Source organism: Carassius carassius, chromosome 34 (assembly GCF_963082965.1).
Source record: "Carassius carassius chromosome 34, fCarCar2.1, whole genome shotgun sequence".
Classification (NCBI taxonomy): Eukaryota; Metazoa; Chordata; class Actinopteri; order Cypriniformes; family Cyprinidae; genus Carassius; species Carassius carassius.
The window spans coordinates 7,034,511-7,061,664 of NC_081788.1; the positions used below are offsets into that span (position 1 = coordinate 7,034,511).

Sequence of the window (27,154 nt, forward strand, 5' to 3'; positions counted from 1 at the left end):
GCAATGTCATGTTCATGAATAATCACATTGACAATAAAGATCAACGGATTACACTACAGTTGTTAGGGTGACTTTAAAGATTTTGAACATTAACAACAATCAATACAATGAGTCTGATGAGGAGAGGGAAATATTTTAAAAGATGCAGGAGAATGTGTTTTATATTTGGTATTTGGAAAAAGTGACGACTGATTTAGTGACAGTATAGAAGCGGTTTTAACTGCCTCTACAGCAGTAACACGTGCTTGTCTTTTAAAGTCACCCAGAGGAGCTCTTAGAGCCTCACTGCAGAGTTAAAATGGTGTTTAAAGGGTTTTTACAACGTGAACATTTATGTTCTCTCTCTCTCTCTCTCTCTCTCTCTCTCACTCATGCATTCACACTCAGTCATAAAAACCCTTTCAGCATGTTGTTTGTTTCATTTCCCCTCTCTGATTGTAATCATGCATTTCCAGCACATAAAAGTCAGGTTTGTATGATGTCAATTATGCAACATTATTGTAAAATTGCAAGTGAAAAATTGTGAAATTATATCATAAAGCAAATGCAAAAAAAAAATATATATATATAATAATAATCTAGACCTCATCCATGTTTGAACATTATTCAACATATGACATTTGATTCTATTATGACAAAATGATTCTGGGTAGATCTATACAAGATGGCCTAAACAAGAAGCTATAATAAGAAGCAAACTCTTTTAAAAAGAGCATTTATTATAGAAATAGTAGCTTTTCTCTAACAGAATATATTTTAGTGCAAACTTAATTGCATGATATTTGCAATTAAATTAAAATGTATTATAATTTAAATTTAAATATATATGTATATACATGTACATACAGAAATACACTGTATATATATATTTTTAATTATCTTCAAAAGTTCAATAAAATTAATCAAATTAGAATTTTTGTATATTCAACAAGAAATAAATGCAAAATATGTGAACTAATAAATAAACATAAATAATCCTACATTTGTTGACATCTTAGATTTAAGTCTTTGGATAACCACTATCTAACAGAAATCATGTATGAATGTGAATATTTTCTTAGAAACAAACAGCGAAAACATAACTTTACTATCAAGCGCAGGGAATTTATGATTCGATTTGGGCCCTTTTGAGGCCTAAGACAAATTTTCATACTTAAAAGCACATATTTAATATACAAGAAAAATTAATCAGTGTTTATTTACCCTTTTTCTGCCACAAAATGCAATAAAATTGGAACTTACACACCTATATTTTTCTTTTCATAACGTTCAAAGCTTGAAAATGGCCACTTGAATAAGTATGAAATAGAATATAGATTAAAACTTATTCTAAACCGTGTTGTCACCGGTATTTGAAGTAATTTGAGGTAAATCAGCCATCATTATGCTCTTGTTTGTGCCTAGAAATAGCTTAGTAAATTCAAACATTGTAATTCTTATCTGTAGTGTGTGTGTGTGTGTGAGTACCAAACAGCTGCTAAGCTTGCCTAAATGATGCTAAAGAGCTCTGTAATGAATTGAGCTTGGCTAATTCTCCCACTCAGGACATACAAACACACAAATACACCTCCCTCCCCCCTTTACGGCAGTCATTAGCCCCTGACATCCGTGACGGCAGCAATCAGCGTCCGTCTGCATCTGAGTGGTGAAAAGTGCTCTGACATCCCCCAGTTTTCACGCCTCTTAAGACTCTTTCATGGGCACAGAGGGGCTATGACATGCTTTGTTATGTAAGATATTACTTTAAGTGTCCCGAGGATGCAAAATCAAGTAATGTGTGTGTAGACAGACAGAGATGGGTGGGGTTCTAATTAGAGCCAACAAAAAGGGGGAAAAGTGAAAGAAAAACAAAAAAGGCAGCCATAGATCTTTATTATTATTATTATTTTAAAATCATTTAAGTGATAGTTGACAGAAATGAACAAACAAAAAGCAAATGTAGTCATAATTCTACATGAGAAAATACACTAATTTGTGAATTATTTGTAAGAGAAAATATTAAACGTCAAATAACTGCTTGATATTGGTTGAACTGATTTACACACACACACACACATATATATATATATATATATATATATATATATATATATATATATATATATATAAACATGCACTCCTTATTTTAATGATGAAAGATATTTGGTTTGGTGATGCTTATATTTATATTGTTTATATACATCAATATATCTTTAATATTTATAGCACTATTTTTTATCTATCTATCTTACCCATACATACATACATACATACATATAAGCTTATTAGCTATTTTTTCCTTCTTTGAAAAAAAAAAACCATGACCACATCTTTTTCATGATATTTACTGACCATTCTGAATTTCAGACATACAACATTGCAATTTCCAAAGAGCATTTTACACTACACAATTATTTCTTTCTCCTTTTTTTAACAAAAAATAATATTAAGTAGCAGCAAAAGCAAACGCAGAATAAATAGCCATTTTAACAACAAAGCCGAGAAAACCAGTTCATTCTTGGTCCCCATACGCAGACATGAGTTTTCAAGTCAAAATATATCATAAGTCTAAAGAACATCATTTCCAGATGCGTTTAATGTGGCACAATTGACAAGCACGTTGTCTTTTCTCACAACGGAAAGAAAACAAAAACCCTCAGATCAGCAGACAGACTTTTCTTCACTTAAACTGAAGCAGGTTTTTTTTATTTTATATTTGCATCCAAGTTGACTCACAAACAACATTCTAGTTAGTGCCACTTGATCATTACATTGGCTCAGTGTTCTAGTGTTTTCTGGTGCTCGCAGGTACAGGGCGGCGTGTGCAATCATCTGGGTCCGGGCGTGAAGATCCAGATCTCATCGTGCAAGACTTTAGAAAGCGCCCCGTCTCGCACTCACCAGCACGAGTAAGAGAACAGTGGGTATTGGCTCCAGTCCCCTACATTTCCGTGGTGATAGCCATGATGGACGGCCTGGGCGCTGTATTCGGTGGGTAGGTGGTGATGGGGAGGTGGAGGAGGGGGGTATTGTGTGGACGCTGCCCCGCTCCACTGTCCCAGAGACTGTTCTGTGCTGTAGGGCGTGTAGAGAGGATGGTGGCCCAGCACACCTGGCTTGGCCTGGGTTATAGCCATGTTCAGCACCCCTGCATAGTCCTGGTGCCCCGCTGAGGCATGTGGTGGGCAGGAAGGCAGAGTGAACTCAGGGGCGGAGGTCTTGCTGGAGGCGTCTTGATCAGGCACGGTGGCAACATCCGGCACACGGGACTCAAAGCTGGAGCGGCTCCCACATCCACTTCTGCTGCCAACACTGGACGAGGCCGGCGAGGGGGACTTACCGTATTCATGAAATCTGCTAAAAGATTCAGAATTTAACTCTGGGACATTGACAAGGGAGAAAAATGGCTTAATAAGTCGTGTTTGAGGTCAGTAGCATGTACCTGTAAGGCTGGTATGTGTTCTGTCCCGGCACGAGCTGTTCGGAGCTGTACATGTCTCGAGGGTCCGAGCTTAGAGGGGACTCGGCACGGACAGCATGGCCATTGTCCCGGTCGCCTGCACCTTCCCATGGTGAGTAGCGCTCGGCCTTCATCTCAGGATCCTTACGGCCCATATGTTCATTGTCCAGACCCTCGCATGAGGACCGCTGGATATCTGAGGAGATCAATTACAAATACAACAACTTTTTGAGATTAGTTTTTATAAAACCATCAGTACTCGCCGCTAATACAAGCTGCTAGTTAATGGCTCAAAAGCCAACAAAACCTAAACATACAGAAATGCATAAAATTAAAGACCATTACCTTGTGGGCTTTCATGATCTGAGTCTTTGGACAAGTTGATCTTCTTTACAACTCTCTCAGGATCAAGACTTCTGTTTGCTCGTCTGTAAAAAAAAAAAAAAAAAAAAAAAAAAAAAAAAAAAAAAACCTGTTAAGTCGATTAACAAATGTACACAAATTTATTAAACTTATTGGAGATTTTAAATAGAATAAAATGATAAAGTTTGTAATATTTATAAAAATTATTTTTGTGTATTTTCTTGTGTGTGTGTGTAGGATTTTATTTATGAAAAACCTATTTTGAGAGCAACTGGTAATGAAAATAATAATAATTAAAAAAAAAGGCAAGAAAATCTTACCTTTTAGAGTTTGTGCACTCATCTCTGAATCCCTTGGCAAAGGGGTTGTGGTCGATTTTCAGCTTTGTGATCTGTGTGAAATAATGTAACCAGTCTCAGTTCTAATTGTTGCTCATAAAAACATCCCACCATCTGATTAACCTTAAAATATGTGCATAAGAACACATTATAAGAACAAACAACCATATAGAACAAGGGATTTTCAGAACAGTGGCCAATCTATGTTCTTTTTTTTTTCCTTCCGCTGATTGTTACATTTTTATATTCAGCCCTGAAATCAAGAAAATGTAACCGATGTATTAATCTCTAACCTTTGTGTTCTGGTATGCAGTGACAGCAGTGAATGAGGTCTCGGGGAAGGTAAAGGTTTGGAAGACGCTCCAGCGCACACTGTACAGATCATCAGCCTGAACGATATGGAAACGCGGATGGTAGCGGTGCATGGAGTGAAGGATTATCTGAATCAAAAGGAGACACATACATTAAAATCACAGTCAAATTACTGTTAAACAAATGTAAGAATCAGAATGGGGTGCTTACATGTCCATGCTGGTCCAGGGCATTGTTTGTAAGCTTGAGTTTGAGGAAAGACACAGACTGTTTCATCCAGTGGCTGCCGGGCGCTGGAGAATCAGGGTGTAGGTATGTCCTGTACGGCAACTGAGGCTCAGCCTTACCAGCAACCTCCCACTTGTCCTTGTTCCACTACAGAAAAAGAAGCATTTCATTAAATACCTGAAGACAAAATAGTGAACTGGAGCTTCTAGAGTGGCCATGACATAAGGTGCTGGGGTGTGAGAGTATGTGTGAATGAGTGTGTTGGGGTAAAACCCCCCATTGGGATCTGTAAAAACAGGAAGAGTTGGGGCTCTTTGAAGTTGAGGAGCACATCAGTGTTGAGAACGTTCTGGGGAGAGACATGTGACAACGTCCCCCCAACGCTCCAGCCGTTCATGACTGATTCCCAATTCAACAGCTCTTCATTTCAATAGGACACTAACGGTCTCGACCAGACTGGTCTAATCCTGCGACCAGAGCATTCAAATGGATAAGACTTTAATGTTTGCAATCACTGCACTGAGAGTCAGTTTGTGATCTATGAACATTCTAGTTATTAACTGCATTAAATACCAAATGAGGTTTAGGTTCTAACCTTATATCGGAGACCATCTTCTGGCACCATGTCCACCAGTAAGATGTACTTTGCATATGGCACCAATCCAGACAAGCTGATTTTGCAGTGTGGAAACATCCTCCTGTAATATAAGCATACAAAAGTCAAGTTTAGCTCAATGTCTTTTTTCTAAGAATTGAGGTATTTGGACATACATTAAGGTCAGTTCTAGGAGTTTAGTTGATCCAAAACTTGAGTCAACAGTTTAGGTTAAAGTTTTAGTCAAAGAGCTCCTGAGACAGACCTGCCAGGTTTGGTTATGATCATCTCAGTGCCAATCTCATGGAAGGATCTCCACAGCTCGGGATCCTCCAGAGTCATTCGAATGTTTCCGTGGTGATAGGAATCCCCGGCTCCAGCCATGGAAGGTGGAGGAGGGAGACTGAAATTGTGCTTGAGGTCTGAGGAAAGATGGAATATTTCAGATTTCCTGTCAATGGCGTCCAATGGGAGACTCTTGGAATTTCATTCACATGTGCAAAAAGAGTTAAGCCTGTCTGTAATTGGTGCACACGAAGAGTAAGAGCTCTTCAGGTGCATTAGGGTCAAATCAAGTACTCACCTCTGATAGCCTGCATTATTTAGGCTTCTCATAAGATGCCCTCCAAAAGAAAATTAGATTTACAAAAAGAAAAGATCAGAACGAGTAATATCTAGATGTTTCAGTTAAAAACACAAGTTCTCCATAAGAACTCAAAGGGCTTGAGTTAATTCCAATGTTAAGTCCAAGGATGAAGACGTTCAGTGTGTTGTGTCTGTGTGTTGCTTCTGCCACAGATACAGAGGGGGTGTCCCACACCTTTAAGTGGGCTCTGGATGTGGGGCGGGGCTTGGACCCCCATTCCCAGCCTTTGAAGAGACACAGTGATGAGTCAATGTCATGATCTCATTGGTTGATGGGCAGAATCAAAGAGAGTTAGCAGAGCCTTGATAGAGTCCCAACAGGAAGGGGACAAGCAGAGGAAACATGTCTTTATGAACTGCTAAAGGACTTTTAAACAAATACGTACAGACCCAGAGAATACAGGATGGCAAATCAAGCAAAGATTCCATTCATTAATCCAGTTAATGTGAGGGAGAGCAAAGACTTCACCTAATTGACAGCCTTGACCCCTTCCCACAAACATAATCTGACACACTGAGTGCTCATGTTTGATAATTCACACACACATATCCACTAATTCCCACTGATGCTACAGACACCAGGTCCTGATTTTTACAACCAGGTCAGACCATAGCAAATAATTTGAAATGCAACTGGCTTTGTCACTAGAGTATGAGTTTCTTCTGAACTTTTTCTTTTCTTTTCATATGTTCTAATCATGGTCTTCTCATTGAATTTCAGTGGATATGCTTTCACAACTTTAGACCGTGGGTTGAACGCATCTGCAGTGTAAATATAAATCCACACAGATCCGTATTATCCTTCATTGCCTTTAGGTTTGGTTATGGTGGTCTTTAGTCAACAGTTGTTTAACAGATGTTTTGAGAAAAATATTGACATACAGTCTTAAAAACTAAAGCTTATTAATGGTCCTTTGAAGCCTTAAGGAACACTCTTCTTATCAAGAATTAGTATTTGCGGTTCAAAGTGGCTATATGGTTCTTTGGAGATAAAAACTTTCTTGGTATTGTATGGAAAAGACCAGATCAGGCTTTTGGTCCTAGAAATCATCTATCAGAAGACAGAAAATATAAAAGGGTCTCAAGTATAGATGTTTTTGGAAAATTATGAATCTTTAAACATTCTTCTATATTTAAACATCATGCTTTAAAATCCTTTTTGGTACTGATTTGAACGTTTGTTTTCAGGGGATTGATTTTACACTATTAAAACTGAACTTTACAAAACGTTTTTGCAGGAGCAGTTTTTTGGTTCCCCAAAGAAGCTTTTAGTGAACAGTTCTTAAAAGATTATTATTTTTTCGTAGTAGGAAAAACATTTTCCTACTTCCATGGATTCCATGGATTTTAAAGGTTATTTTTGGAACCACAGATGGAATCTTTATAGAGAATGTCTGAAGACATTTTAATGTTTCAAAAACAAACTGATTTGAGTGAACCGATGTCCAAAATAAATGATGGAATATTAAATACATGATTTTGACTGAATGATCTCACGGATTATCTCAATGAAAGTGCATCACATAAAGTCATTATAGAGTTGTAGCAGAAAGCAAACCCTGGGGCAACTCTACAGGTGAGGTTTACCTGAGAAGAGGAGGGAGGGTTGTGTATTCAGGGTGTCTAGACTGATCGCTCCTTGATGGTTAATCTCATTAGTAAGAAATGCTCTCAGAAGGCAGCAGGCTTTCTATTCATGCAGAGAGATACAGGCAGAGATACATAAAGAGGGACAGATAGATAGGGAACAGAAAACAAAGAGATGGATCCTAAAGAAATGGGAATGATTTAGTGGTTCACAGCCTGTTAGCACCACTCACTGCAGTTTTTTTAAGAGTACACATGAATAGGGGGAGTTTACTTGTGTGAATGTCAGTCATTGTTACGTATCTGTGACTATAAGCTGAAATGAGTGCTTGACTGACCGTTTACAGATGAGGAATATGAAGCAGATCTGATCTGATTTAATTATGTGTTTCTCTTTGGTAAAGTTGAAGAAACAAAGTATTAGTAAAAGTATAAAGTAAAGTTATAACAAATAATAAAACTTGTGACTTAAACATACATTTTGACTGTACTTGTTAACTTAATAAAAACTTAATCTGGAATTCTTTCCCACACTCTAAAAAATGCTGGGCTGTTTCAAACCATATTTGGGTCAAAAATGGACTATCCCAATTTTTGGGTTAAAAATTTAATGTAAAACTTTAACCCAATGGTTGGGTTAGTCCATATTTGACCCAAAGTTAGGGTTGAAACAACCTAGCATTTTAAAGAGTGCATTTAAAAATTATAAGAAAGTTGTAAAAAAAAAATTAAATTAAATGACAAATAAGATTTTTTATTACATAAAAAAAAAAATATTAAAGATACTGCAATATTTCTAGGTAAATACGTGACATTGATCATGTGAAGTATTTCAAGTGCTACTGCCTTTACAGTGAAAGGGGGACAAACCAAATGCTTAAATATGTTTGGAATATGAATGTTTGGAAATTAATGAAAACTATTTCCAAGTAGGATCTTGTACAAATCTTAGTGGATTTCAAAACAAACTGGGCTTGCTTCAGGGTGTTTTTAAAACTGGAATTGAATGAGACAGAAGCAGAACCGGTGACTATTGACTGGTTCTGCTGTTTTAGTCATCAGAAAACACAATCCACAGTTTGTTCTGTTTCTCCACCCTGGCATAGAGCACTGTTAGCACAACTCTTTCTTATGCTAAATGCTAACTACACCGAAACAGACTCTTAATCACCACCATTTCCTACATTTGCAAGAACTGAAGGGACTGATGTATTTGAGAACAAATACTGCCATACATACAAAGACCCCAAAAATGATTGCTACAACCATTCGCTTGATGACATAATGTTGAATTGTGGATACATACTGTGAATATGTAGGCACTTGATGAGATAGATGTCAATGGATATGTATTGCAATATGTATAAGCAATGATGACTTACAATACCCCACAGTACCATGAAATTCTTTGCAATATCTTGGAGTAGCGTGAAAATTTCATGCTATGTGAATTTGGTACCACGGTACCACCACAGTAATTTATTATGAGGGCTAAGTTATTTTACATTATATGGAATTTAAAGCAAAACGCATGATAATTACATTTCTTCCCGTTCATGGAAACATTTATAAATGACCTATTAATGTATAATAAACGTGTTATAACACATTTTAGCAGCACTCTTAACACAAATGCAGTCTTGAGTGCATTTCTCCTTATATATTGACCTATGGCAAATTAACCTAAAGCTTGTTTTGACTGTTACTTTAAGTGGATGCAATAAAGAAGATTAAAACACTAGTTCCTGAAGCAGCAGTTAACTCAGTTGTCTTTTTTATGAGCTAAAAGCCCTCAAAAGCTGTGATTGTATTGATTGAGAGCATACAGCAGTCTGGGAGGATCCGTGTTAGTCTTATACTTAAATTCATCTATACAATGGAAAGAAGAACATTAACAAAATCCCCCACACCTCACAGTCACTCTGGAGGTTAACAGAGAGGCCTAAACCTGGAGAAAACGGCAAAAGACATTAGCCAAACACACGTTTAGCTATCTTTCCATCATGAAGGTGTGATGGCCAGGTTTCATTTCCTTCACCTGAAACTGGTCAGTATGATTCACACATGGCGCGTGGCTCTCCTCACTCCTCTGAGATTACACACACATTGCTGCAGGACTAGCATATAGGTTTCCTAAACCTAACCCAGCAGTAACACACTTATAATAGCCCCAGTGCTGAGGACTATCATATATTTTCAGAGCGAGTTTCAGAACATTTCTGAGATTTCACGCTAGATTAGATGGTTGGTAGTTGGAGAAAATTACATGAGTAACTTCAGTACTTATTATAGTATTCAGTAATAACATTCAATTACATATTATTTTCCTGGATTAGATTTTTGATTGCAGGTACCCAGTTTGATGCAGTTCCTGTTGAACATCTAGCGTTTGACATTGAGAAAATTGTGCTTAAGTAGTTCATTTTATTACCCAATGTATTTCTATTACTTTTAAATGCAATAAACGTTTTGAGTTTTATTTGAAACTGTGCAAAAGTTTAGCTCAGGAAAGCCAAGCTCATAAGTTTGATTTGCAGAGAACACACATTAATGAAATGTACAGCTTGAATACAGCACTTTGGATAAAATTGTTTGCCAACAGTGCATAAATATAAAATGACTTCAGCACAATTGTTTCTGTCTGTTTAACCTCTTAGTCAAATAAGCAATGACTGCGGATGACATGAGAGAAACACCTCACGCTAACAAAGTGCAGCATTCTGAAGTGGAGGAAGGTGTGTACATATTTTCTATATGGGAAATTAATGCATTTACATCAGGCATTATACAAGATGAACATTAAACAAAAAACACAAAAACTATCCACTGAAGTCTAAAAGTAAGAGAAATATGGTAGAGAGAAAAAAAGATATATAAGGAAGAAAAAACAATCCCACAGCAATTTTACATTTTGCTGAAATGTAGCTTATTTGAATACTGTACAATTACATCTGTACACTTTTGTAGGATATGCCTGCGGCCCACTGATGGTTAGGTTTAGGATCAGAGCTTCCTGCCTTTTTTCCTAAAAATCAGTCGTTTTTGTGCAAATTATACAAGATCATACAAAAACGCCACCTTAAATAGTTATGTTTTCTCATGTGATAATGTTGGAAGAAATGAGCTTAACGTAAGATCTGTTATGCTGTCATTTGAAACAAGTCAGTTGTTGAAACGGACACCAGCCTACATTTTAAAGCCAGACATGTGAGCCGTGGACTCGCTGGCTTATTAACACCTGCGAGGTGCTTATACGCTTGAAAATCAGACACATTAGATGGGTTTAATTAAGGTGAGAACTGCTGACTGTTTGGTTCATTCCCTAAAGATATTACTCAAAGGTTACGCTAGGAGCCATATCAGTTGAATTTTTTCTTATGACAATAAAAAACAGCCCTGTGAGACTAAATATTCTTTAGTTTCAAGAAACCAATGCCATGGTATAGCGCCATGGCAAACTTGAGTTGCAAAAGGTCAAACTTTACCTCACTGACTTTTCCTTAACCTTCTGAATCTGTGAAGTGCATCATAAAATGATACATATCCGCTTTGATCAGGTTAGAACATCATTAATGTGTAACTGAAAACAGGTGGCTGCTCTTTAGAGGAAATGTATGGTTATGTGAAGTGTCGTATCTAAACGTTACAGGAGGTTTCCTTCTGTAGATCCCACAGGGATCAAGAGAGTCCCGCTGGGACGCCCCACACTCACGCTGGGCTTCATGTGTTTGCTCTGGGACTCCAGCAGCTCATCTCAAAGCAGTTTGGCTGCTGGTTTTTAGTACAGGGTGACAGTTTGGGCGAGAGAGAGAGAGAGAAAATGATGGAAAGGTTAGAAAGGACGAACTGGAGGAAGTGGCAATGTCATGGCCAAGACCACCTCACATGCTCTCTTTCCACTTTTTGGTGGATTTTGGCTCACAATAAATAAATAAAACAACTGTTTTCTTATTATGCAAAGTTAATCCAATTTAATCCCTGGGCTGTTTCTTTATGTGAGAGTCAACATGTTTAAATTTGCAGGACATTAAAATACAGGAAATGCTGGTATGAATCAAACATTGTCACTCGGTCAGATATTTAGCATGTCTTAAAATCTCTTCTTCCTCCAGCTCATCTCTGCATCCATCCCGTATCGCAGACGCTAAAGTAAGGAGGTGTTAGGCACCTCTGCCATTTGGTGCGCCTTGTGTGGATGTATCATCACTCAATAGCTTAACAGCTGCCAATACACAGGCGCTCTGGACTGGGATCAGACGGCTGTGAGGTCTATAAAGATCCCCCCCGCTATGGGCCGACGAGAAATCTCACACCTTTTCCTGCATTAACCATGCAATCTTCCCTTTTGATGCTCTAACGGGCCACTTTAAGTGCTCAGGCACGGCCGTCGGGGGGACCATGATATGTGTCTGCATGCATGCTGAAATGGTGAAAAACTGTACCAAGAGTTAAAAAAAAAGTGCAGAAATGCAATGCAGTAAAGCTGGAGTAAATGAATGCCACAATCATACTAAGCTGGCATTGGATACACTGCATGCATTTAACAGGATTCCTCCACCGTTTTTTTTTTTTTTTTTTCATGAATTTTTTATACTAGCCAATCCATTTGCTTTTTTTTTTTTTTTACACATTTAAACAATTAGGAAAAGGTATATTCAGAGCTTGTAAGGATTTTAATTTAAAAACTTCCCATTTTTACTCATGTTATCATACTTTTTTAATTTTTAAAATAATCATTTTAAAATTCCTTCATATTTCTAGATGTTTCCATGATAGTGTGAACACAATATATACATTAAAGAAATTATTTATTTTCTTATAATTTGTAGCTAAAACAGTAGAGCATAACGCTAGCAACAACAAAGGTCATATCGATTCCAAAGGAAAATCATGATACAATTTATGCCTGAAATGCAATGTAAGTAGCTTTGGATAAAATATATATATATTTTTTTTTAATAATTTTTAAAATTCTTTAAATGTTTAAGGTTTTTAATTTCCATGAGGAAAATTGTTTTATCAATAGTTTCAAAGGCCTATATGTCTGACCAAATTCAATACTGTAATGTTATTTTAGTATTATTTTAATACCTTTCTTATAGTATGTATTGTAATATTTTGAATTTTTTACATTTTCAGTTTTAGCAATTTTTAGTACTATTTTTATCAATAGTAGTAAAGCAAAATAGTAGTAGTTTAGTTATAGTAGTTTATTTTTAATTCCAGTTTTATTATTGTAGTACTTAGTTCAAGTTTTAATTAGATAGATTAGATAGTTTCTAATCTTAATATATAAGTTTAAAGTGTAAAGTTTTATATATACGTTTCCAATATATTTAGCATATGATTAAAAATGCCATCAACAGGTCAGTTGTCATCCATTACATTTGAGCGTTTACTACAAGAAATAGCCCGAGGCTGCTTATGATTGGCTCATTCACCTGAACTAAAGGTCAGTTTTCTTGCAGTACTTGCCCACACTGCCTCTAACAATGACCCAACATAACTACATGTCGGCTTTAATATAGATCAAATCCAAATATACATTATGGCTCATGAGTATTCAGACTGATGGAGGCCAGCCGATGCACACAGGAGACAAACAATCACCACCTGCCCCCATATCCCCTAAAATAAAGATCCGACACACATTTGGTCCCGTATGTAAGAAAACAAACTCTGTGTAGTGTGCCTGACAAAGGGACTATATGACACATTGGCAGCACTTCATAAGAAACCTCTGGGAGCTGCTAATGGGTCTTAATGGCCTTCCTCAAGTCTGAGAGCTTCACACCAGCCTGGACTCTGTCTTTGACAAGGCCTGGCTAAAAGAGACGGGGTGGTCTTTAGCCCAAGAGGATTACAGGAAGACTTTGAGGACATGATGTCATCATTTCCCATAACACCCGTCATGGAAGCTAATGTCAAAAAGTGGAGAGATTTTATAGAAAGAGCATGCATGCGTATGAAGAACTACAAATGGGAACCCAGCAAACAGCGTCTGGGATATCCGAATGGGTCTGGATCAAGCACTGACTAACTAGCTATAAATATAAATATATTAACACTGAAAAGCCTGATATGACAAATGATGACATGACAAATAGTTAGAAAAACACACACACATAATGTGTGTATGCATATAAAATGGAAGACTTTTTTTTACTTGAATGAGAATTTTATTCAGAAGTAAGCTGAGCAAAATATGCAGTTTGTTATATATATATATATATATATATATATATATATATATAGGTATGTATGTATACCAAACTGCATATAAATATATTTGCATTACATTTACATTTAATCAGTTTGCAGATGCTTTTATCCAAAGTGACTTACAAATGAGGAGAACAATAGAAGCATTCGAAAACAAGTGATGTGACAAGTCTCAGTTAGTCTAGCACAGTACTGTACACATAGCAAGTTTTTATTTTCTTTTTTTTTATTAGACAAAAAAAGTAAAGAATAAAATAGGTAGGCTAGTATTACTTGGTCAGGTACTGACGAAAAATATTTCTTTCAACGTTTTTTGAAAATGGCTCGAATTGAGACAGGCAAGTCATTCCACCAGCTGGAAACATTCCAGGAAAAGGTCTGTAAGAGTGATTTGTGCCTTTATGGGATGGCACCACAAGGCGCCACTCACGTGCAGAACACAAGCTTCTGGAGGCTGCATAAGTCTGAACTAGTGGGTTTGGGTATATTGGTGAAGATCTAGTGGCTGTATGGTAGGCAAACATCACTATCTTGAATCTGATGTTAACGGCTATTGGCAGCCAGTGCAAACTGATGGAGAGAGGTGTGACGTGGACAAAAGAGCGTTACAATAGTCCAGTCTGGACAGAATAAGAGCTTAGACAAGCTGTGTGGCCTGCTCTGAAAAGAAGGATCTAATCTTCCTAATGTTGTATATATGGCCTGTGAAGCTTAACTGATCATTAATCACAACTCCAGGGTTCCTGGCTGTCTTGTAAAGAGTTGTGGTTGATGAGCTTAGCTGTATAGAGAAGTTGTGATGAAGTGCTGGGTTGGCTGAGACAATGAGCAGTTCTGTCTTAGCAAGGCAATGGTCCTTCATCCAATCCAAAATGTCTGTTAGACAGGCTGCAATGTGAGCAGCTACCGTCAGATCATCTAGTTGGAATGAGAAGTAGAGTGGAGTGTCATCAGCATAGCAGTGATACGAAAAGCCATGTTTCTGAATGACAGATCCTAATGAGGACATGTAGATGGAGAAGTGGTCCAAGGACTGAGCCCTGAGGAACCCCAGCAGCAAGAAGTTGTTACTTAGAAACCTCACACCTCCAAGACAACCTGAAGGACCTACCTGAGGAGAAAGACTTGAACCGCTATAGTGCTGTTCCTGAGATGCCCATCTTCATGAGGGTGGACAGGTCGATCTGGTGGTGTCAAAAGCAGCAGACAGATCCAGCAAGATGAGTACTGAGGATTTGGAAGTGGCTCTTGCCAGTTGCAGGGCTTCAGCAACCAAGAGCAGGGCAGTCTCAGTTGAGTGGTTGCTTTTGAAGCCATATTGTCTGACGTAAGGAGGTTGTTCTGTGCAAGTAACATAGAGTTAGTTGAACACAATTGACTGCAAATGTCTTTGCAATGAATGGAAGAAAGGACACTTGTCTGTAGTTTTCTAAAAGTGTTGGATTTAGAGAGGGTTTCTTAATCAGTTGGGATACCCAAGCCTGCTTAAATGCTTTGGGAAATGTACCAGAGTGAAGAGATGCGTTGATAATGTGAATGAGTGCAGATATGAAGGCCTGTAGGAGGTAAGCCCTGCTAGGGGATCCCAATAGGATCAAGCGGACCGGTAGTAGGTTGATTGGAAAAGATACGTTTGGAGACGTTTGCCTCCAAGAGTGGAGAGGAGGAGGAGACAGTGTGTGTACTTCTTATGATGTGTTTGTCAGTTTGTGGTGTGTAGAATTGCCTTCTGATGGTTCTTGTTATATTTATGCAGAATATGTATTTATATATTGCATGGCATGTGTGCTTTCAGTTGTTCCTACATTTTTTTTTAACAAAATTTATTATAGGTGTTTGTATGAAAGTTACTGATGAAGCAAGATTAGTTTGTAAAAAAAAAACTCTGTTACGCACAAATTGTTGAAATTCACATGCTTAATAAATGAGACCCATTCTCCTTCTAGAGAGCATCTGGGGCCAGTTGCAAACACATTAGACTGAACTATTCTGACTAAAGGGTACAGTCTCATTTTCTGGATTCAAATTAGGCCAATATAGTCTTTAAAAAGTTACGACCAACTCTAGACTAAGTCTAGTCTAGTCTAAGTGGTTTATGTAACCAGCCACTGGTTGGACACAAATCTGTGTAGTGCAGGATGAATCATCAATGCTCTTTTTTTACATTAAAGTCAATTTTGACTATGTTTAAAGTCACTGTAATAGAAGAAACGCAAGTGTTGAAAAATTATTTTCTACACATTGTGAGGTACTTCCAAAAGAGATCATGGAAAAATAAAGAAACGAAGAGCAGGACTTGGTTCAGTCCACTGGTTGTTGTTTGGAAAGGAAGCAGATCTGAATATGAGCTTGCAGTCGAAAAGGATGGGGTTTCAACTGATTTAATGACTGGAAAAATCCTGCATTCATCACCAGAGAGGTCTGTCATTTCACCAGAAGATTCCCTTATTACACTTTGATTAAAAATGTAAAAATGTAACTGATTTTATAAATGTATACTTGAATAGTTCAGAATATCTATAACAAGAATTCATGAAATAGAGTGAACTGGCATTTCATGTTCATGTTTAGTTAAAACTCTAATTGTGATTTCATAGGGTCTTTGTAATCTCACAAAACAAACAACAAAGATCAGGTAAAAATGTGTAAGTGTATTTTTGGTTTTGTGATATCAATGCAGCAAGTAAAAAATATCAACCTTCTCAGAAAAACAAAAATAGCCTGAGGACAGTAATACCTCATAAATTTCCAAATAGCACAAAAATCCTCACATCTGTAGAGACAAGAGGATATATCCATCTCTGCCGCCGTCTTACATTCTTAACAAGCATAGGAGACAGCATACAAAAGACAACAACAAACAAAATATAATTTTACAAAGAGCAAAAAATAGAAACATCTCTTTATCAGTTTACAGGTAGTTTGGTCACACATGCTCATTGCATCGATTCATTTCATCCCTTTAAAGGCTTTTCTTCTTATATTGAAAAATTCTCCACTCCAAAAAGTACTGGTAACTATTTATCCATCTACAAATAGAAAACGTTCAGTAAAAAACATTCCTCCGTCTAAATTTTTTTAATAACAGAACTGGAAATGATCTGGTGGGGAAACATGACCAGCACAATGACCAGAAAGTCATTCACTTGAAAAGAAAAAAAATCACCAATGTCCGGTCAGACATGCTCTTAATGCTCCAAGATAAAGCAGTGCTACTACAAACTGAAAATATATGAAACACAATCCCACATGTCAGGAACATAACCTCAGTATAACTAATGTCTGGGCACTTTACTTTGGTTAAAGGGACAGTTTAGCCATAAACTAAGTTTCTGTCTTCATTTTCTTACAATCTTATCATTATAAACTCCAAAAAGAGATGTTTTGCAGGATGTTCATGCTTCTATTTCCCATACACTGAATGTGAAGTGACCAAAGGCAAGAGTAAAGAACATACCAAAATGCAATATTATTACAAATGTCAATGAGAGAAAAGAACTACGTACATTTCAGACTGTTCCTCTCGCAAAAGTATCTAATGACTTGGAATACAGCATACAAAGTCATACGCAGTCTTATTTTGGTGCTTTTTTCATTTTTGGATCCTGACCGCCTCTGGTCTCCATCCACTTTCATTGTAAGGAAAAGAGCAGCATGAAAGTTCTGCGAAATTTCTCCTTTTGTGTTACAATAAAATGGAAGTAATAAAGGTTTGGACAGGTTTGAAAAGAACAGCCAAATTTGGGCTGAACTTCATTCCCAAAAATAAGGGACCAGCACCATTTTTAAGCCTTTTCACATTTTTTCATATTGGCGTAATCCTTGAAAAAAAAAAAAAAAAAAAAAAACATCGGGTCAATTCTTCTGTAGCTAGATAGATCACATTCACATTTCAACTGTGATATGAATAATTATCACATCTTCTCAGTGCTGGTGACGAGGCTGACATGCTTCACCCTTTCAGCTGCTGCTGTTTGGAAATGTAATAAAGCTACAAATGAAAACATGAAATCAGGTCAGAAATGAACTGAACTGAAATGGAACTTCGCGGCTTAAATACTCCAAAGTTTGCTATTTTCACAACCAACAGATTACCGATAAAGTAAATATTTAAATAGAAATTGTGTGGGGCTGTGAAGAATCATAAATTTGTAGAACTTCCCTTTAAAACGCCATTAGTTAAAGCATGGACAACTGATCAAGCATGATGCTCCATGTGCACTGTTCGTTTAAGCAGCAGAGCTCAAAGCATACGCAGGAAAACAGAGATACAGGTCCACACGGCTGTTAAAAAACGGGCATGTTTGCATGCAGACGTCTCGAGGTGATATTCCACGTTTGGTTGCAATGCCACTGAAACTGGGTAGTGATATGACTCAAGTTTATTTTACACTGCTGAACTGACCAAACGTCAAGCACAATTAATTTCCTCGTAAATCTGTAAACAAAGTCGTCATGGATTTAATGCCCAGGAAACTCTTGAGTGAGTAAATTGCATTACACAAACTGTCAATATTACATAAGCCATCCTTAAGGAAATGATTTTGTACCGACTTTGCATGACCCCACTGTGGTTTAGCTGTGAGCATCATTTTCGTAACTGCTGGAGTAAAAATGGCACTTTGCAGGATTGCACACAACAACAAAAAAACAGCAGAACGACATCATAACCCAGTCCATGCTTGTAGCAGAGGAGCATAACCAACAGGACACAAGTGCCAGGGTAGGAACAAGCCCTTTCGCTGAAAATCGTGCATACAGCAGATAAATCGCACTATTCAAAAAAACTGGACGAAGACAAAAAAACGTCAACAGTTAGCTGCAGCTACAAGATTACAAAAGAAGATTTAGCTCCAGAGCTCAGCTTGAGAGTTCTGCAGCAGTGCGGCTCAAAGCTTGACAGTTCACATGTCCATGTAGTCATCTTCTTCATCCGACTCGCTTTCAAAAGAGGATTCCTGACTCGATGTCTCTTGCACCTCTAAAGCGGGCTGAGCGAGAGTGTCTTTCTTCACATTAGCTGCTGACTGAGAGGACAGGATCACATTCTGATGGGAAAAACAGACAAAGAGAACATTTTAAAAGAGCATCTGATGGATCCACAGTGGCCCCCAAAAAATATTAAAAATCTCACATTTCAAAAGTGTTCAAATATGTTTTGAGTTGCTTTATCTGTTGATGTGTCAAGATTGCAAAGAGCTTATCTGCTTTACTTTGAAATAGGAATGAATATCAGTGACGCAAAAATACCAACCTTGAGTTTTTGTTTGGTTTCCTCAGAGATGCTACCTTTCGGGGAGAGCAGGGTGGGCGTGGGGGGCGTGACCGTTATCTCTGGCGGGAATTTAGTGACTGTGGAGGGGATCACCAGTTTGGGCATGTTGGGAGGAATTCTGGACCGGATGCGACTCGCATCTCCCTGCTTGGACTGGTCACTTTCTGTAAACAATCATCGACACACACAGACACACACACAAAATAATTTCTTAGTTTAGATGGTTTTATTATTATTATAAAAATGTGAAAAATGTAAATAGAAAATAAGTAGGTGTTATATAATTATTTAAATTATTGCACTATTTATATTTAAATATCAAATATGTATATTTACAATAATATATTTATGTCCCTGGAGCACAAAACCAGTCTTAAGTCGCTGGGGTATATTTGTAGCAATAGCCAAAAATACACTGTATGGGTCAAAATTATAGATTTTTCTTTTATGCCAAAAACCATTAGGATATTAAGTAAAGATCATGTTTCATGAAGATATTTTGTACATTGTCTGCTGTAAATGTATAAAAACATTTTTTGGTTAGAAATATGCATTGCTAATAATTCATTCGGTCAACTTTAAAGGCGATTTTCTCAGTATTTAGATTTTTTGCACCCTCAGTTTCCATATTTTCAAATAGTTGTATCTCTGGCAAATATTGTATGATCCTAACAAACCATACATCAATGGAAAGCTTATTCAGTGCAGCATTTTGTAACACTATGAATGTCTTTTCTGCAACCTTTGCATCCAAGTTAAGGCATCCTTGCTGAATAAAAGTGCTCATTGCATTAAAAAGAAAGAAAAATAATCTCAAAGAACGTCTCAAACGTGAGCAGATATTACCTGTTGAGCAGGACGGGGGCTCGTGAGCGGCCCACTCCTGTGTGCTGTGAATCTGAGAGACGGTGGTCATCTTCATCTGCTGGCACAGATGGGACTCCTGCTGACGGTGCAGCAGACCCTCAGTAACCGGCTCCTCTCGGTCCTCTACACACACACACACACAGAGTTTAGGCCGTCAAATCTGAATGCAAGGCCACATTCAAACCAGGTTTAATGCATCAATTATATTATGCATATCAGTGTTATTTTAGAATTATTTACAGTACATACTATAATAGCATAGATTAATATTTTAAGCTAACTAACTACAAAATACCAACATTGATGCATATCAACACTAATACACATAATGAAGGACATTTATAATATCTGCATCTATTTTTCAGTTTTCACTCAAGTGTCAGAATAAAAAGTGTCTGAGATAGAGGTTTATATGGTATAAACTGTGACTGCATGTCACACAAATGTGATTATGTAGTAGTAGTGCATGCACTTTCACTTGGCCTCAAGGACACACACACAGGGCCTTTCAGCCGTATACATGCACACTTAACACAATCATGTACTTGGGCACTTCATCCTTGTTTCCTTAGCAACTGAGCATGAAGCATGAGCATGAACACATCAGCTTAAACTAGACACAGCGAACACACCTGTTTAACACCAGCCCGTCTGATTGTGTATCTTAGAGGAAGTCAGACAGACACAACTTGCTCTATTAGTAAGGAAAATGTGTTTGTTGAAGTTATAAGCTGCATGTTGATTCCCAGAATGTAGTGGTTACATAAAGTTTAAATTATAAACAGAATGTACAATTTCATGAACAAACACGCCCTCTGCTGGACACATGCGGAGTGTCCACTAAAGCAACATCTACTAAAAAGTGTGTGTCTAAAATAATAAACAGGTACTACCAAACTACTTTCATTTAGTATGCAGTGTACTGTGCATAGCCCGAAATTATTCAGTATGCATACAACACCCACATGACCTACTAGCTTTGCCAAAATGTGTAGCATACGGAGCAAACTTCATGGATTAATGTATAGCACAATGCAATGCTCTCATATATTTTTGATCAGAAATACAGTAAAGACAATAATATTATTACAATTTAAGATAACTGTTTTCTAGTTGAACATATTTTAAAATGTAATCTTTCTTGTGATGCGCAGCTGAATTTCCAGCATCATTACTCCAGTCTTCAGTGTCACATGATCAATCTAATATGATGATTCACTGCTCAAGAAACATTTCTTATTATCATCATCAATGCTGCAAACACTTTTTTTTTTGTGGAAACTCTGATTTTCTTTTCAGGATTCTTTGATGAACAGAAAGTTTAAAAGAACATCATAAAAATCTCGTAACATTTAAAATGTGTTTGATTGTCACTGTTGATCAATTTAATGCATCCTTGCTGAATAAAAGAAATAAATTCTTTCCAAACTTTTGAATGGTAGTGTATTTCTGAAATCATAATTGGAGAGCTGATATGTGCACTAATTTAAAGCGGACTAAATCATGGTGTACTAGAAAGTATACAAATTATATATTGCACAGTATGCAGTGTATAGTACACCATGTAGTATGACAAGTGTTATGCACAGTATATTCATGTGTAAAAATAATTTCAATAATTTAAAGGCAAAAATAAAGCCTATAGATGCTGTACCTGTGTGAGGCACAAAGGCCATGCTTGCTATTGGCTGGCTCGGTGTTTTCTGCTGTTGTGATTGGTCGGGTTGGCTGGAGGGCGGGCAGTAGATCTGTGTTGGAGTGCTGTGTGTCTGTGTCTGTATGAGAAGCGCTCGAGGGCTCTTGCTCAGCTTGGCCTCCCCGTCCTGCGTTGGTGCTGGGTACGTGTGCGTGTGGAGGCACGGCGTGGAGAAAGATGCGGGGAAGAAGAAGTCTCGCTGGTCTTTACTAAACTTGGGAGTGCTGGGTGCATCACTGGAGCTCTGAGAGACAGATGGGACAGAAAACTGAGCCATGAGTTGACGTCATCTCTTTCAATACTTTAAATTGACAGAAACAACGATTGAAATAAGTTGATGATGGCCTTCTGCTCTTTACTTCTATTACGGTCAATAAGACACAACTCATTATAAATAACCATTAAAAATCAAATAAATATAACTGTTTTCTGTTTGAATAAAGTGTCATTTATTCCTGTGATAAATGTCATTACCTTCAGAAATCAGTATAATGTGTTGATTTGCTGCTCAAGAAACAGTTTTTTTTATAATGATCAATGCTGACAACAGTTTTTGCTGCTTAATATATTTGTGGAAACCATGATACATTATTTGTTTTCAAGATTCTTTGTTCAAAGCTCCATAAAACAGCATTTATTTGAAATAAAGTTTTTTATTTTTTTTTTTTTACTGTGAACTTGATTGCATATATTGTCACAAATGAATGCATCCTTGTTGAATTAACACATTTCCTTCAACTAGTTTTATTTTTCCCTGCAAAAAAAAAAAACCTTTTAAATGGTACTGTACTTCTGAGATGATAGCTGGATATCATAGAATCAATTATAAGCATATATGTAATGAGGTCATGCTTTTGCATACTACAGTTTAAAAAAAAACATTATAAACCAATCCAGCATTTGAACTCATAGAACTGGTTTAGCAGCAAATACACTAAAACACCCAATCAACAAGCAGGAAACACACTTGTTGAGCAAATATCCAATCAAAAGCTCATGCTACAGATCTGAACATCCAATCAGCTGCTTCCTTGAGGCCTACCTGTGAACTAGCGTTTGGTTTTGCCCTGCCCAGTGCCCTCCATCAAGATGGACGATTCAGAAGACGCTCAGCAGAAAAGCAAGTGTGCAGGCGAACAAAACTAAATGGCTCTGTGTGTGTATGTGTCTTGAGAGAAGCACTCAGGGACACACACACAAACAAACTACACCACAACAGAACCAGCTGCCATAGCAACAAAACCAAACCGCAGCCAATCGCTGATCAAACGACCACGCACTGTCTCTTTCTGCAGAGCTCCACGCTCTTCGTCTCTCTCTCAGAGGTGTTGGACTGGATCACATCTTGGTTTGGTGCACTAATGTTCAAAAGCTGCCAGTAGGAAGGATGGAAACTTTCATGAAGCTGGAGCAAAGAACTAAAGTTTTTTTCTGAAGAAAAATTTGAGTGGAGCTTGTATGTGTGAAACTAGTACAAAATAAGGTTGCTAAGATGATCTGGGTGGTTGATAGGGTGCTGTTAGATGTCTGCTGACCAGCCCAGGTCAAAAGTCATCACCCCAGGTGTTTCTATGAAATCCTGAAGGTCTCTCCTTTAATGTATCTGAGATTTGTTTTGCACAATTTATCATGCGACAGGTCAAATAATGATTCGCAATATAGCAAATATATATTTTTTAACATATTCTGTAAAAATAAGTGTGAGTAAGTTTCTCCACCCAGAAATCTGTAGCAATACAGGTGGTTACTATGAGGTTTCTACACATTTAAAAATAAAGGTTATTTATTTATCATTGATTGTTCCATGAAGAACCTTTAACAATTATGGAGTCTTTCCACTCCACTAAAGGCTCTTTGTAGTGGAGAAAGTTTTTTTTTTTTTTTTTTACAATAAAGAAAATAAAAGGTTATTTTAAGAACTGTTCACTGAAGGGTTCTTTGAGGAACCAACTATGGTTCTTCTATGACATCACTGCAAAAACAAGAAAAAGAAAAAACATTACTATAAACCAGACCTATTCAATTACAGTTTCAATAGGTCCGGTCTCTACATTTCAGATGTCCGAACAATATATATACATATACATATACATATACATATATACATATATATATATATATATATATTTATTATATATATTTACTAATATATATATTAGTGGTGGGCCGTTATCATCGTTAACGTGCTGCGTTAACGTTAGACTCTTATCGGGCAATAAGAAAAATATCGCTGTTAATCTATTCTCAAACTTGGGTTGGGAGCTGGGTCTATACTAAGCAAGCTATGATGACTTTCACCTTGATATTTTATGTAACCTACTGGCTGAGACCAGCCTAAAAAGATGCTCAGGACAGTTGAGGGGCCACTGCTGTGCATCGTCACGAAAGCTTATCCAAACAAAAGACGCGGAAAAGCTGAACAGAGTAGCTGGTTACTCGCGCGCTGTGTTCGGTGCACACGCGGAGAGAGAGCCGCGTATCACGGACAGCGACACTGAACCCAGCTCTCTTCTGCGAAGTTCTCCTCGAAGTCCCTCCTGCACCTGAACAAACAAATACAAATCGCAGTTTGAACAAACAAAAAGAAGTGAAAGAGCCCAATTCAGTACTCGCGGTGTTCTGGTGTTCAGGGCTCACGCAGAGAGAGGCGTCTCAAAACACTTGAACATCGAATTTGCTTATTTTTGCTCTTGTGCCGACAAATACATACAAAATATCCACCTTGGAAATTATGCTCGAAAAAACTGTCAGTTATTTCTTAAGTGAAAATAAACAGTTGAAAAAAATGGGATGTGTATTATATTGGACACGTTCATTGTCTCTTAAAGTGACCGCGCCTAATTTAGCTACTGGCTTCTGTAATGTTAATCCAAGAAAATGAAAATCACTCACTGCTCTTGACTGAATTACTTTGTAGTTTTAACAGTCAAACCAAAAATTATTCAGACACCAGATATAATTTTTGATATATATAGCAAAGCTGTAATAATTTGAGACATGTTGAAGGTGTCTGAATAAATGTAGGTTTGATTGTATATTTAATGTTTACATTGAAGACTATCCAGTGCTATTTTACATTTAATTATTTGGTTTCTGTACCTTGACACCTACAAACCTGAAAAAAAAACTTAAACATTGTGTAAATAGCACAAATAAATAAAAATAAACGAACATACAAATTAAACAATTTCAAACAGGGCCCACTGGTACAACCTTCACCGCGTCCCGCTGACCCCAGCTATGGCCTGCTCATGTCTGTTTCACACATACTCCGTCTGCAGTGCGTATGCAGTCCGTGTGCATTACGTATGTGGTGCATCACGGACTCGATGTGCTTTCACACAGGACACGTTTACAGTCCGCTATTCGGTACGTAAACGATCGCTGCACTGCTGCAGACGCAACGCTCCTGGAACGCACTGACGGACCGCAACCACGTGAACGCTGGAATCCGTTAACATGGGTGCATAAAAAAATACGCAATGCATACGCACTGCAGACGGAGTATGTGTGAAACAGGCGTAAGGTTGTTTGCACCTTGTGCAATGTGGAATTAGTTTACAGCTTTTTCAAGCACTTTGTGATGCATTTTGGAAACAGGAGATGAGCCATTTTTCTAATGCACCACCTAGCTTGATAAACCCCTTCTCAAAGACTTTGTCAATTTTATTTGGGTAACACACATATTCTGAATGCCTTCGGAAGAATTCGAATGAGCCATTTTAATCTAGATTAATATAGATTAATTTCAAGATCAGAGTGAGATTAATCTAGATAAAAAAAAATTAATCTATGCCCACCACTAATATATATATATATATATATATGTTGTCTATTCCATTTATAAATAATTTTCAATTATAACAATTATGTTTATTTTAAAATGCTCTTAACATGTTGATTTAAATCGCAGATGAAACAAATGTAATGTCACAAACCTGGTTTGCATGGACAGAGTCAGGGGCGGACTGGGCATAGGGAGCACCGGGACATTTCCCGGTGGCCTGACGGTCATTCTGGCCTACGGCTGCCGCTGTGCAGTCGATCAGGCTGACGTGCAATAGACTGGTATGCAACTGCGAATTAATTGAGACTTATGAATTCACTAATCAGGCGATCGCGTAGTGAAAATGACACCACCACATGACCAAACATCAGCGAAGCACTGCCTAATTGGCTATATCCAGAGGCAGGTTTTATCTTAGAAAATCGCGCAAAAAATGGAGCGTAAACGCAAAAGAGGAGCAGAGAGGAAACATATAAAAATGAGAAAAGCCCTGGACACAGATGCAGCAAGTTGCTGCAAAATCCCAGCCATGTTCGCCAGTAAGGGAGCAGGTCGGTCAGAATTACATTTATATTTACTAGGGATGGGACGGTTCACTGAAAAAAACGAAACGTTCAGTTCAGTTCCACACACGGTTCGGCACGCGCTGGGACCGCTGTTCAACTTAAATCTGACAAAGCATCTGTAATATGGTTTACTATAAATAACACGTAAAACAAACAGGGTTCAGTTAATATATGTTTCTGTTGATGGAAGCGCATTCTGGATTCACAGACATTACAACAACAAAAAAACCTCTACAAATCACTGACTCGTGTTCAATACTAATACGAACACTGTATCCGTGCATTCTCTTAAAGTGACAGTCTTTATATTAATCGAACAGCAACAGCAAAGAAATCACTCACTGCTCTTGATTAAAAAGCTTTTTTTTTTTACTTTAATAAAGAATAATCTTTAATTTATAGTCCAAAATGCAATGCTGTTTTATATTTGATTACTTTAATTTCTGTACCTAAAAACTAATGCAAGACCTACCTAAAAAAACCCTGAAAGTCAGTTTATTTTAATTTGTATCATTACTCTATTGTATTTATTTGTGCTGTTGCTTGTAGTTAGAATATTCTTAATATATATATTAAGAATATAAAGAATATATATATATATATATATATATATATATTTTTTTTTTTTTAAAGTATAGTTTTTCCATAAACATAGCACATACAATGGTACCGAAACCGTGACTCTAAAACCGTGTAACAAACTGAATTTTGAAAAAGCTTAACTGTTCCACCCTAATATTTACATAATCATTTGGCAGACGGACGCTTTCATTCAAAGCAACTTACAATAGATAAAATCTATAAAAATAAAAATACAAATATATACATACATATATATATATATATATATATACATACATATATATATATATATATATATATATATATATATATATTTTACAGATGTATATAATGATAGATGTTTTAAAAGAGAACCTTAATGACAAACTAGCAACCTGTTTTACATATGGGGATACAGTATTTTTTTAGTGCCAAAATTGACCAGAAATGAGTGTACAATGCTTATTTATTTTGAAGGTGATGAAGGAAGCAACAGTAGCACAAGTGCTGCTAGTACTCATGCTTTGAACAAGACAGTTCAGTTTTTGAGTCAGAGCAGGAACCTTCAGGTAAAGTTTAAGCAAAACTTAACATGCTGGCTATACTCTTAGAACAATATGTGCTTTTATGATTTATAAGGTCATCAGTAGTAGGACTGTGATCATTGGAACAT

General features: G+C 37.2%; 2 protein-coding genes across 12 annotated transcripts in view; both read right to left on the bottom strand.

The window, feature by feature from the left end:
* Positions 1-2,308: 2,308 nt before the first annotated feature.
* LOC132115091 (T-box-containing protein TBX6L-like) lies at positions 2,309-6,088 on the bottom strand. 2 transcript variants are annotated; one of them, XM_059523490.1, is made up of 9 exons: positions 5,859-6,088; positions 5,541-5,697; positions 5,276-5,378; positions 4,663-4,827; positions 4,434-4,580; positions 4,123-4,193; positions 3,785-3,867; positions 3,422-3,635; positions 2,309-3,336 (listed from the first exon to the last, which is right to left on the bottom strand). In XM_059523490.1, exons 1-9 carry the CDS (start codon positions 5,872-5,874, stop codon positions 2,877-2,879), a joined length of 1,416 nt encoding a protein of 471 aa, XP_059379473.1. In that variant the 5' UTR covers positions 5,875-6,088; the 3' UTR covers positions 2,309-2,876. The 2 variants fall into 2 exon arrangements, with proteins under 2 accessions (XP_059379473.1, XP_059379474.1); XM_059523491.1 differs by having other exon boundaries at positions 2,309-3,333; positions 5,859-6,087.
* A 7,561-nt stretch (positions 6,089-13,649) lies between these two features.
* LOC132115400 (calcineurin-binding protein cabin-1-like) overlaps positions 13,650-27,154 on the bottom strand; it is a 91,766-nt gene continuing 78,261 nt past the window's right edge. For 8 of the 10 annotated variants that reach the window (XM_059523850.1, XM_059523856.1, XM_059523855.1 and 5 more), the window contains 4 exons: positions 21,526-21,811; positions 19,851-19,994; positions 18,984-19,168; positions 16,896-18,777 (listed from right to left, as the gene is read on the bottom strand). In XM_059523850.1, the coding sequence (XP_059379833.1) occupies positions 18,634-18,777; positions 18,984-19,168; positions 19,851-19,994; positions 21,526-21,811 (759 nt within the window). In that variant the 3' untranslated portion in view covers positions 16,896-18,633. Of the gene's footprint in view, positions 13,663-16,895; positions 18,778-18,983; positions 19,169-19,850; positions 19,995-21,525; positions 21,812-27,154 lie in introns of those variants that run through there. The other 2 variants (XR_009425483.1, XM_059523852.1) reach the window with 2 other exon arrangements.

Coding starts and splice junctions, on each gene's coding strand:
- LOC132115091 (XM_059523490.1), bottom strand. Junction 4,194..4,433: donor CTGCATACCAGAACACAAAG/GTTAGAGATTAA, acceptor TATTTCACACAG/ATCACAAAGCTGAAAATCGA. Junction 3,868..4,122: donor GAGTGCACAAACTCTAAAAG/GTAAGATTTTCT, acceptor TTTTTTTTACAG/ACGAGCAAACAGAAGTCTTG.